General features: G+C 35.9%; 1 protein-coding gene across 2 annotated transcripts in view; it reads left to right on the forward strand.

Moving 5' to 3' along the window:
• The window catches only part of LOC121427596 (neprilysin-1-like), a 44,101-nt gene that overhangs the window by 16,385 nt on the left and 15,397 nt on the right, over positions 1 to 12,319 (forward strand). For both annotated transcript variants that reach the window (XM_041624070.1, XM_041624069.1), the window contains exons 4-10: positions 677 to 838; positions 3,324 to 3,407; positions 3,935 to 4,152; positions 5,430 to 5,495; positions 7,022 to 7,138; positions 10,202 to 10,288; positions 11,489 to 11,622. In XM_041624070.1, coding sequence (XP_041480004.1) covers positions 677 to 838; positions 3,324 to 3,407; positions 3,935 to 4,152; positions 5,430 to 5,495; positions 7,022 to 7,138; positions 10,202 to 10,288; positions 11,489 to 11,622 — 868 coding nt within the window. The remainder of the gene's footprint in view (positions 1 to 676; positions 839 to 3,323; positions 3,408 to 3,934; positions 4,153 to 5,429; positions 5,496 to 7,021; positions 7,139 to 10,201; positions 10,289 to 11,488; positions 11,623 to 12,319) is intronic.

Genomic DNA, 12,319 nt, shown 5'->3' on the forward strand with positions numbered 1-12,319 from the left:
TCAGGAAAAACTATGGTCTAACCATAATGATAGATATCTCGGCTTTTACAACTTGGCGATACTTGAAACTTTTCTGTTATTCATGTACTACGTATGTGTTCTGCTTTTCTTATCATGTTTCTGGTTCTTTTATTCGTGGACGGCTCCGTTGTAAAACAGTTTTTTTTAACTGAATCGGACTACCCTCCACTGTACTTTTTATCCTTTTTCGTTAAATAAAACATGAATAAATAAAATGAATTTCGTATAAAGTCGACTTGGCGGGATAACGTGGCCAGATAACGTATCTCTAGATGTTGAAATTCAACTTTTCTTGAGTCGACTTTGCAAGATACAAATCCCATTATGTTGACATAGAACTTTTCACAAGTCGACTTGGCGAGACTTTAAAGCTTTTGTGAGTGCATGAACACGGTACGTGTGAGCTATACGTGTGAGGTGCCATGGCCGAGTGGTCTAAGGCGCCTGGCTATACATGGAAAGTCCGGACTTCGATCCTCGGACGCGGCACCTATGCCCGTGAGCAAGGCATTTAATCTACAATGCTCTTTTATCCTGCTTTCAAATAAATGGAAATGCTATATGCATTATTGGCAACTAGGTGTGCACTTGAAAAAAAAAAAAATATACAGTAATACTCGCGTTTTTGCTATCTCATCATTTACTTACAATATAGCTGCATCGTTTATAGATAACATGAACACGGATGTCAAGCCATGTGATAATTTCTTTGAGTATGCCTGCGGTGGGTGGACCGAGAAGAACGTCATCCCAGAATACAGAAGTGCATTCTCATCATTCTCAATACTGCGAGATAAACTACAAATCACCCTCAAAGGTAACCACGCAAACCACTACGATTATTTGTAATCAAATTCATATCTGCACTTCTTGTGAAAGCTGAAGGCATGGTCACACCGCCGAGCGTTGTTGGAGCGGTCGTGGAGCAGAGAGAAAAAAATCATCACCGCTCGCTAACGTTCACCATTTTTGATTTCGATTGTTTTTTTTTACATTCCCCCCCCCCCCCAATTTTGTGAGCGAAACTCGACCCTCTTTCCCTTCCGCTCAACGACCGCTCCAACAACGCTCGGGCGGTGTGACCAGGCCTTTGTACCCAGTTTACATTGATTTTCTTTTCCGATGTCAGAATCTGGGGCCCGTTTCGTAAAGAACTTGCAACTGTTGAAACCTTGCCAATAGGGCAACTACCATGGCAACAGGGCTCAGCAGCCAATCAAAATCAAGATTACCATGGTAGTTGCCATATTAGAAAAGTTACAATAGTTTTAACTCCTTATGAAACGGGCCCCAGATTTTCCCTTTCAATTTTGCAACAACCATTATAGTGACATTCAGGGGCGGATCCAGGATTTTCAAAAAGCCGGCATATTTTCCCTAGAAAAAAAATGAAAAACTAAATGGTTTTCACTAAAAAAATGAATTTTGTCCCGCGTAAAATTTGACAAGCCCCCCCCCCCCCATAGGTCCTCACTTATGTATGAACGACTTATTCCCATTGAAAATATTTGCCGGTTGGATCCGCCACTAGTGACATTCTATCGTATAAGAACAACATATCAATGTCCGCTCCAACATGAATGTGTCACCTGATAGAAGTTATTTTAAAGCATCCGTCAGCATTTCAATTCAATTCAATTCAATTCTTTATTCATTCAAATACAAATTCAAATAGGTTTAAAAAAAAACATATGTACAATGCAAACAAATTAAAAATGCATACAATAATACAGAGTAAATTATTTCATAAATAAACAAAACATTGCCTTGATTAAATATCATAATTGAATGAAAGAGAACTTGAGAAGAAAAGCACAGAGGCCTTGTGAGAATAAGTTCTCAAAAGAAATTATAATATATATTACACAGGCATATCTAGATCATTATAATAATGTAGGATGACATCAAAAACATGTAAAAAAAAAAATAGGGAGAGCAAAATTATTAATACTTGGATAAAAGGGATTTTTTAAGACATCTTTTAAATATTTAGATTTGTGTATGATCGTATGTTACGAGGAATGGAATTCCAAACAGTGGGAAAACTAAACAGAATGATTTGTTTGTGAAGGTTGAGGAAACTTTAAATAAATGAAAATCATTGTTTATTCGAGTGTTGTAATTGTGAACATTGCTATTTATCTGAAACATCTGTAAAACATTCGATGGTAAAACATTTTGAAAATAAAAGAATCCAAGAACGGCAGTATAATAAATGTATAAGTCATAAACATTCAATATGTTTAATTTTTTAGATAATGGTGCAGAATGTGCAAGATAATGACTTCCTGTGCAAATCCGGACTGCTTTTTTTGTAGTTTAAATAGTGTGTTTAGCTTTGATTGATTGCAATTGCCCCAAAGTGGTATACAATATATTAAATAAGGTAATATTAAGGAATTATACAAAATAAGTAGAGCAGATAGGGGTAAATAATGTCTGAGTTTAAATAAACATTTAAAAATGTTTCATACATAAAATTGTAAGCTGTTCTTGAAGAGTACATGCATGTTTATACTCAATACTCAACCCGCGAGTAGCCCAGTGACATTAATTACCTTGAACTGACAAGTATTATACTGCATTCTCAATTCGAGTATAATGAACATTTGAATATAGCTCGATCCTTAAACCTTGCACAGACAATAGGCGGTTTCAGACCGCCTCGAAGTTCGTCAGTTCCAGGTATTCTCTGATCGGGAAATTTACCCCGATCAGAAAATACCAAGTATTTTGGTAATGTGAAAGCAAACTACGCGTAATTTCCCCGAAAGAAAATACCCGCTAAATAGTAGGTACTTGGCGAAATTACGAGAACTTTCGTGGGGATTTTTCCAAGGTCGCAGGTATTTTGGCGATGTGAAAGCAAATTACGGGAACTTTTATCCCAGCGTGTCGTTGGGCGCGGCGGCGTGGGTGGCTGCTGGGCTAGTGATTTTGAATCTCCCGCCTTGCCTGCTTATCAGACCACACTGCGCATGCTCGTAACTTCGGGAACTAATCCCGAAGGATGTGTTTCGGGGCGGTGTGAATGCAGGAATAATTAACGGGTATTTTTTAGCCTTAAAAAGTTCTCGTAATTTAACGGGGATTCTTGTGATCGAGGCGGTTTGAAACCAACTTTAGTGGGTATTTTCTTTCGGGGATATTACGCGTAGTTTGCTTTCACATTACCAAAATACCTGGTATTTTCTGATCGGGGTAAATTTCCCGATCAGAGAATACCTGGAACTGGCGAACTTCGAGGCGGTCTGAAACCGCCTACTGGGTTATCTTTAAACTTTCTCTCTTCTCATCCCAAGCCTTATTTGAGGAAGATATTAAGCCCAGTGAGACAGAATCCGAGAAGAAAGTCAAACACTTTTATTCAGCGTGTATAGATACAGGTGAGCCGAGATTTTTGTACTTTTATGTTCCTATTTCATATAATTATTTTGGGGTCACACCAATTATTAATGTCTCGTATCATTCACTGTGAATACGCTGAAAATATACATAACGATGTTTACTCATTAACCATGGAGCTAACAGAGAATAGCTCTATGCATTAACCTTATAGTACTTGTTTAACAGTGCAAACAACTGTGCTGAATAGTAACAAATAAACTTTGTTGTTTAAGATTTTAATGCTTCAAACTTCAATCTTCTCAACTATAAAGTTCCAGTGTCCTATATATGCTCTACCATTTCTTTATCATGTTCTCTGAATGTATTGGTGTCTTAAGTTACCATATTCTAAATTACCTGTAATTACAGTTTCCTAAAATATGTCTATTATATGCCTACTGGCAGGAAAGGGGACATTCTTTTCTCACCTTTTTTCTTGCATTTTTCTTATCTCTGGCAAAGGAAATTGTCATAACTTCTACCTGCTCTATGAAATATCACTCGTGTCATTTATCATCCTTATCAGCCAGAATAGAAGAGCTCGACGACGCGCCCATTCGCGACCTCCTCCACAGCCTCGGGGGATGGCCGGTTCTCGGGGACACCCACGGTGGTCGATGGAACCATTCCGATTTCGATTTCATCTGGTTGCTAGGGACGCTCGTCAGCAAATACAGCAACTCCATGCTCATCGAACCGTACATCGGTGTCGACGATAAGAATGCTTCAAGATATATCTTACAGGTGAGGATTTGGCCGTTGTCTCGTAGTTAAAACATTAGACTCATGATCGTAAGGTTGGGGTTTGGCAGTGGTCTAGTGGTTAGAACATTGGACTCATGATGATCGTAAGGTTGAGGTTCGAATCCTCGCCATTGTCTCCACTTTGATAAACAGACCCGAGAGTAAAAAGTTCTGCCGCCTAAACGGCATTTAATCCCTGTTTCTGGAAAATCGCTATACTTTTTGCAATTCCCGTCAGCTCCGAAAGTTACGACAAAAAACTGCTGTTCAGGTTCTCCAATTTTCGACTTTGTCCTCCCAGCTGTTCTTTGTTATTTGAGGGGAATTTTCAATACATTTACTGTGTTCGTAAATACTTCGAATACCGCGCAGGGAAAGCGCCACATACTTTTGCTCTGTACGGGAACCTTTATTAAAAGGCCATTTTCACCGTAAATAAAACATTTTCATCAAAATAAAGGTCTATGAATGATTTTTTTTAATATCAAAAAGAGTCTAGTAATGGACACGACATTAATGCAATTTCAAACCAAATTAACGATCATTCTAAGTCTTTTTTAGGCGAATCTATGTTGATATCAGAATATTTGAAGTAAAATTTCCGTGTCGATGTGTCATCATAAAAGCATCATTACCATCATCATCCTCTCCATCGCCTTCATCTTCACCATTTCACCATCATCTTCATCCTTATCTCCATCTTCATTGCTCAAATTACATTACTGCTCTTTTTCATGAAATGTACTGTATATCGATTCTGCTGTATTAATGTATTATATTAATCAAAGAGTTTTAACCTGGGGTTGTCATTTTTTCAAGCAATCTGCTTATGATGACAATCCTTCTCCTGCAAATTGTAAATGTTAACTAATTTGGTATGAGATCAGTTTTGTTTGTAATGATAATTTTAGTACACTTAGTTATGATTCATGCCAAAAAAGTTCTCAATATACTATGTTTGTTATGTTATGGAAAATGTATTATATACGAATGATGTAATTGCAGAAGTAAACAATCAAATCAAATCAAAATCAAATCAAAGATACAAATTGAGCCTTTGGGGAATGGTCCGTTCACACTTTGTGTGAGATGGCTAACAATAAAAACATGTTATAAGATTTTTCAAAATACTCGGATTTCGGCTGTCTAATTTACCCAATGTCCGTTTATAGTAACGTTGTCTGTGTTCTCTGAGCAGATAATGTGTGCATTGTAAGACAATATTAAAAAATACACTTCAATACTAATTGAAGTTTGGTTTGTTATTTTTTTTTTAGATCGACCAATCCAGTCTTGGAATTTCTAGCCGAGAATATTTCTTGAACACAGAGAAACATGAAAAGGTGAGTGAATCCAAATTCAAACATGCATTGGAATTGACTTGAGATAAATCTCTGCATAATTTGTGGTCCATGTTTGGATACACATTGCCATGAAAACGTGTAGAATGTGTGGTGTTGTCAAATTACGGATCTTAAATGGATGCTTAATACAAATGACATTACTGGCGTCAGACCAGAATGTCACAATTAGAAATAGGTCGCATTGAATCGTGTTCGTTTTTATATGAATAATCATGATGATTATACATGCATACTATATAGCTCTTCCCTTACTTAATCAGAAGTATATAAGCGGTCTACAATAATGCATTGAAATTATGAATTACCATTGTTACGATACTGCAATAAATAACAATGAAAATCTAGTTTTAAATTTGATTTCCTTTTTTATTACAGGAAATAGTTCCATTATACACAAATCAAAACAGAAATAATAATCTTACATCTTTTAAAGTGTCAGTTCAGATTAGTCCACAAACGTACATTCCAAGTGATATATACATGTATATATTTCCAAGTTGGCTGGCAAAGGTTCCTTGAATTAATGTCCAAAATGGCCATGATGGCGATGATGAAATTGATGTTGAAACACGATGAATAATAAGAGCCGAATAGGAGTCACTGTAACGAGTTGAAATGTCTGCGAAGACGATGTTGATGATGATTAACAGTCAGTTTCAGCAAACCATGGGTTGAAAAACGTTCATTAAAATAGGTTGCAAACAAACTGCAAACAAGAGAACAAGAGTAGGCGTAGCTTAAATCAAGGTTCCCCAGAGCTATCTACCCTTTCTTCTCTTCATCCATTTCTGTCACACAATATTTAAATAAAAAGAGTTGCCAAGCTGTAGTACGTGTATAACTTCACACACACCCGCCCTCACACACATCCACGCACACCCACACACATATATATAAGCTGACAGTTTGAATGACCTCGGTAAAATCAACAATGTAAACAAAATAGCTAATCCTATTGTAATTTTCCACTGCTGACAGGCTCTATTGTTTAGCATTATTGTATTGTCTGTATTGTCTATCTTTGTATATTCCAGAAATAACACAAGTTATTCAGCCTCATTAAATAGGCATGCCTAACAAAGCTGTACTGAGACATTCCGGAATGTTCTTAATCAATAAATGTTATGAATATCCTTGAAGAGGAAGTACTAAATGAATGCATGTAATTGCTCATACAATTCTTCTTTGACACCATGATTTACCTGACTTTTGCTTAACGCTCAAAACTTGCGTTTGGATTGTTTGTGATTCTAATTCCATATCGTTTTGTCAAAAAATGAAAATAAAGACATTAAAGACAATGTACAAAAATGAGTAGTGACACTTGAAATTTAGATAACGAATCGGAAGATGGCCCAAATTGAGCAATGCTGATATGTGATTACAGATCTTCCTTTGAGTCATGTGTTAAAAAAACAAATTCCTACAAGGTGCCCATTTAACACTCCTGGGTCGGGAGCGGCAGATGATGATTTTGGAAGTGACTATTCCTCTATTGGCTACAGGTTCAAAACGCCTACATTAAGCTTATGGTGACGATAGCTACATTACTCGGAGCAGACGAACAAACCGCTCAGACAGAGATGAGAGATGTGTTTGCTTTTGAGACAGAACTTGCCAATGTAAGTATACATGTATCAGAAAATATTTTGAAGGGAAAGCTGAACATATCCTCGATTGGTTTTGATAAAGTGAAAAAATAGGAAAACAAAATAATGAAGAATTACTGGGAATAGCAAGGTAATGTTTTTTTTCCTTTCTTATAATTTTATATTTTTTGTTCATACAGGCAGCTCCTCATTTTGTCACGCGATAAAATTCCACAAAATGTTATTTTGAATATAATATAATTTCAAAATAATTTTACTTGTGCATTTACTGTGCCATCTTTCACATTTAACTCTTGATACACAACTGACAAAGAAATCATTCCTCCTTGAAGCTTTAAAGTGTGGATTTTGGGGGGTATTTAGACACATTAAAGGGAAGCTACTAATATATGCGAAGTTGTATTATTATATAATTATATATATATTATATAATTACAGTATAATCTATAAAACAATCATTAATGACCGTCATCAAGAAAATCTATTATTCAGACACCTGCTTGCTAGGACCCAAAGGTTACACTGCTCCCCAATCCACTACTTCCCAAGAGTGTGGGAGGAATTAACGCATGGTCTACGAAACGAGTTTGTCCTTGTCTGTAGATCTTTAAATCCATGGCTATGCTTACGGACTGAGTTATTCGAATAAGATGTACAGTATAATGCTTACTGCGGGGGGGGGGGGCTCTATGAGCAATGGAATGGAATATTGGTCAGTGTTTTTTTCTATACTCACCGCATTAATTTGTCAAATCTAATCTTCTTTAATCCATTTGCTTTTATATACTTTTTGAATTACGTTTAACAAACATATATATTGTAATTCCTAAGTGAACAGTGAACAAATTTCTGTTTTAGATATTCACTCATTTACCGGTACATTATTTTAACATTCATATTTTCTCCTCTTATTAATTCCAAATCTTATTTGGTTTTCCTTTTTACTGCTTATACATCTTTTCCCAATACAATGTACTTCTATTTGAAATTTATATTTACCTGACCAATTTAAATATATATCTAAATACCAATTTACTACACCTTCTTTAAGTTGTCCTGTAATTATTTTCTAATCACACTATATTTGATTGTTCTTATACATATCAATTTCAATATGCTTTTTCTATATGAATTATTATTTGTATTAATATGATAATCTATATATATGTTTTTATTCATGGGGTGTTAACATACAAGTCCAGGTCGGGGAGGATAGCCTGCGGGCTACAGTAATTTATTTAACTTTTTGCTTTTCCAGGCAACCTGGACTTGTTCTGTAAACATCTCTTTTCACTTTGTAATTGTATATTTTCCTGTAAATTTGATTGTAAACTGCTTTTGTTGAAATGCCGAATAAGATAATAATAATGATGATGATGATAATGGTGATGATGATGATAATAATAATAATGATAGGCAGTTATATAGCGCCATCTATCTAGAAATATTCTATTCCGAGGCGCGTTGTTATTATCATTATTACCCCGGCTTTAGCTCGAGCTGCCACTCAGCGCTCATGCATTCAAGGAAGTAATCCTGCCGGGTACCCATTTACCTCACCTGGGTCGAGTGCAGCACAATGTGGATACATTTCTTGCTGAAGGAAATTACGCCATGGCTGGGATTCGAACCCACGACCTTCTGTTTCAAAGTGAGAAGACTTATCCACTAGGCCACAACGCTCCACGTTGATGATGATAATGGTGATGATGATGATGATGGTGATGATGATGATGATAATGGTGATGAATATGATGGTGAGCAGGAAGAGGATGAAGATAATGATCATCATGATCATAGGATGAAGATGACGATGCTCGTGATGACGATGGTGATGATGATGATATTGTTAATATGATAATCTATATATATATATATATATATATATATATATATATATATATATATATATATATATATATATTGTAAAGAAATGGATGAAGAGAACAATGGTAGACGTAGCTTAAATCAAGGTTCCCCAGAGCACCGGCGTCATCGTCATCGTTCCCCAGGCATCGTTCCCCAGGCACCGGCGTTCAAAGCTGGGGGCCCGGGTTCGATTCCCGGCAGAGACATTTTTTCGGCATTACCAAATTTTCCAAAGGGTAGATAGCTCTGGGGAACCTTGATTTAAGCTACGTCTACCATTGTTCTCTTCATCCATTTCTTTACAATATTTAAATAAAAGAGTTGCCAAAGCTGTTGTACATGTATAGCTTCACACATTTATATATATATATATATATATATATATATATATATATATATATATATATATATATATACATATATACATATATATATATATATATATATATATGTTTTTATACAGTGTATGTATTTATTCTTGGGGTGGTAACATACAAGTCCAGGTCGGGGAGGATAGCCTGCGGGCTACAGTAATTTATTTAACTTTTTCCTTTTCAAGGCAACCTGGACTTGTTCTGTGAACATCCCTTTTCACTTTGTAATTGTATATTTTCTTGTAAATTGATTGTAAACTGTTTTTGTTGAAATGCCGAATAAAATGATAATAATTATATTTATAAGATTGTTTGATTTCGTATGTAAATAAGATTCCTAACTGAATATTCTTTGAAAGATTTTATCTATTCGATATTATCATAACATGCACAATTTCCTACCATTTCACAGGCGACATAGGTAATCAATGTAATCATAACGTAAATTGTGCATTGCACTAGAGTTACGGTTAAAATGGGTAATCCTACTGCGATAAATAAGGTCTTGGTCACAATAGTTCGATTGCTATCCAAATTACACTAGTCTTATATTCAGCATTCATATCACATTTCTCTTATACTCCCACGTCGACTGATAATACTACTAATAATAATCGCCTGTTTTTGTATAGCGCAAATAAGTCTATAACCCTAAATTGCTATTTTTTAAAATCACATTTCCATATAGTCTGAAGAATAGTGATAGATTTTCATTCTCAGTTTTCGATTTCAATTTTTCTTAGCTTCTTGGAATTTTAGAGGAACGCGTTCTTTAGGACTTATCATACTACAGTTTATTTCATGCTATATATTTTCTCTATAATATTTATAGATAACTGTACCCCCGTCGGAGAGAAGAGATAGTGATGCCTTGTATAATCCTACAACCCTTACCGGCTTGACTCAAGACTACCCACAGGTGGGTACCCGTTGAAAGAACTGAACCAGGTTTGCCAGGATCACGATCTCCTACAAATCGCATTTAAAACAGCGCTGCATGAGAACTATTCTGCAAAATATCACAAACATCTATATATAACTATTTTACAATCACCCTTTTTGACATGAGTAGGCCTACTTAATATTAAAAGGTATTACGGAGAGTTTACAGTAAAACTTTATACAACGCAACAATCTTCTGTCAACGAACTCTATACAATATTGATTAATCATGCTGTTTAAAGTCACAGATATTCTTATTGATTCGACCTGAGCTTAACCCTAAAAAGACTGGGGGGGGGGGGCTGATTCAGCTGCCCCAACATTTTTTACGATAAATCCGCCGCGCGAAATTTTTGACCGCGTCGCTTGCTGACTTTTCACTTTCAAGTCTCGCGCAACTTTTGAGACCAAAATTGTGACCCCCGGGTACGTGGTTCCAAAATTACGCAACATTTCGTAAGTGCATGCAGACCCAAAATTACTCAAAAACGTGAATTTGTGTACAAATCCAATGCAAATAGTGTTCTTAGCCAAAATTCATAAATGTATCATTATTTTTCCTTTTACTGCTTAAAATCAATTAATTTTATCTTGTTTATGGTCAAAATAAAGTCCCCGACAATTTCCATTGAAAAAACAATAAAAACCAAAAAGTCGAAAAACAAAGAAATACATAAGAAATTTAGAAAACAATAGAATACATAAGAAAATAGATGTGATTTTGAATTTTTTTTAAATTAATTTGATCAGATGCCTATCTTTAGTATGTGAAACAAAAATTAGCATTTCAGGGGCATTATTTTATTAATTAGAGCAAACTTATTATTTTACGCATAAATTAGCATAATTAATGAGACATGAGATTTTTTGCAGAATTTGATGTTATAGTTTTGTAGATGATGCCATGGGTAACGCGTGTGCCAATTTTCGTCGCGATCGCGCGATCGACGGCCGAGGTCATAAGGGGGGGGGGGGGCTGAATCAGCCCCCGTCTTCTTAGGCGTCGAAATAGCCCAGTCTATTTAGGGTTAAACAGCAACTGACGAAGTTGTAAATTATTTTTTTTAAAGCTATTGAGTTGTTTGCGTAATACACATAATAAAGTGAAATGAGAGGGATTTACAAATTACAACTTTTTCTCAGAGTGATAAATGTCATGATTTATTTTGTCATCCAGGTTAACTGGACAAGATTCTTTGACATCGTGCTACCGAATGTGAGTAAACCCTTAGCAGATGACGAAGTTATTAACAACAGAGAACCGGAATTTATTACAGATGTCATAGCACTCATTCACAGGACTCCAATTCGGTAATATTTTCTGTTCCGACTTCCATTTTTTTTCACCCAATCCTTCAGTTATTCGTCTATTTAGGCATCCATTCATTTCAATGGGGGAGTTTTCGTTTTTACTACGCGGAAACTATCTACACCGCGTCGGTTCCTTTGAAAATGCAATTAAAATCACATGGAGGCCTTTGTCGAAAGTTGGTGGACTGGGACAGCAGATCATCCGAAGATTTGCCACGGAAGAAAAATAATTATGTTCAGTAGTGATTACGTTGTTGTCCAGAGTCAAGAGATTCCGATGCTGTCCCGGTCCATCAACTTTCGACAAAAGCCTCTCAGCTCTCCGTTGTTATTTGACTTGCATTTTCAAATGAAACGAGTTGGTGCGTTGTACAGAGATTCCTCAGAGGAAACGCGAAAGGTCCGGAATATCATTCTTGCTCGACTCTTTCTCAACCAACACCAAATTTCGAGGAAAAAAAATAAAAGAGCAATGATATTGTATAGCATGTATGAGGTGCCGATTATCGAGTTGCCTATTCAGTGGAGCATTATATGAAAATCCGGCTTTTACACCGATGGTTTGACACCCTCTAACCCATCACTGGTCCTTTTGATACTTTGTAATGAGGAGGGAGTAATTTTGATCACTTTCAAATAGGCCTATTAGTCGCGAAAGGTCAAATCGACGTTGGGGTTATAACAATGACATTGTTTG

The sequence above is a fragment of the Lytechinus variegatus genome, chromosome 14, assembly GCF_018143015.1.
Source record: "Lytechinus variegatus isolate NC3 chromosome 14, Lvar_3.0, whole genome shotgun sequence".
Taxonomy (NCBI): domain Eukaryota; kingdom Metazoa; phylum Echinodermata; class Echinoidea; order Temnopleuroida; family Toxopneustidae; genus Lytechinus; species Lytechinus variegatus.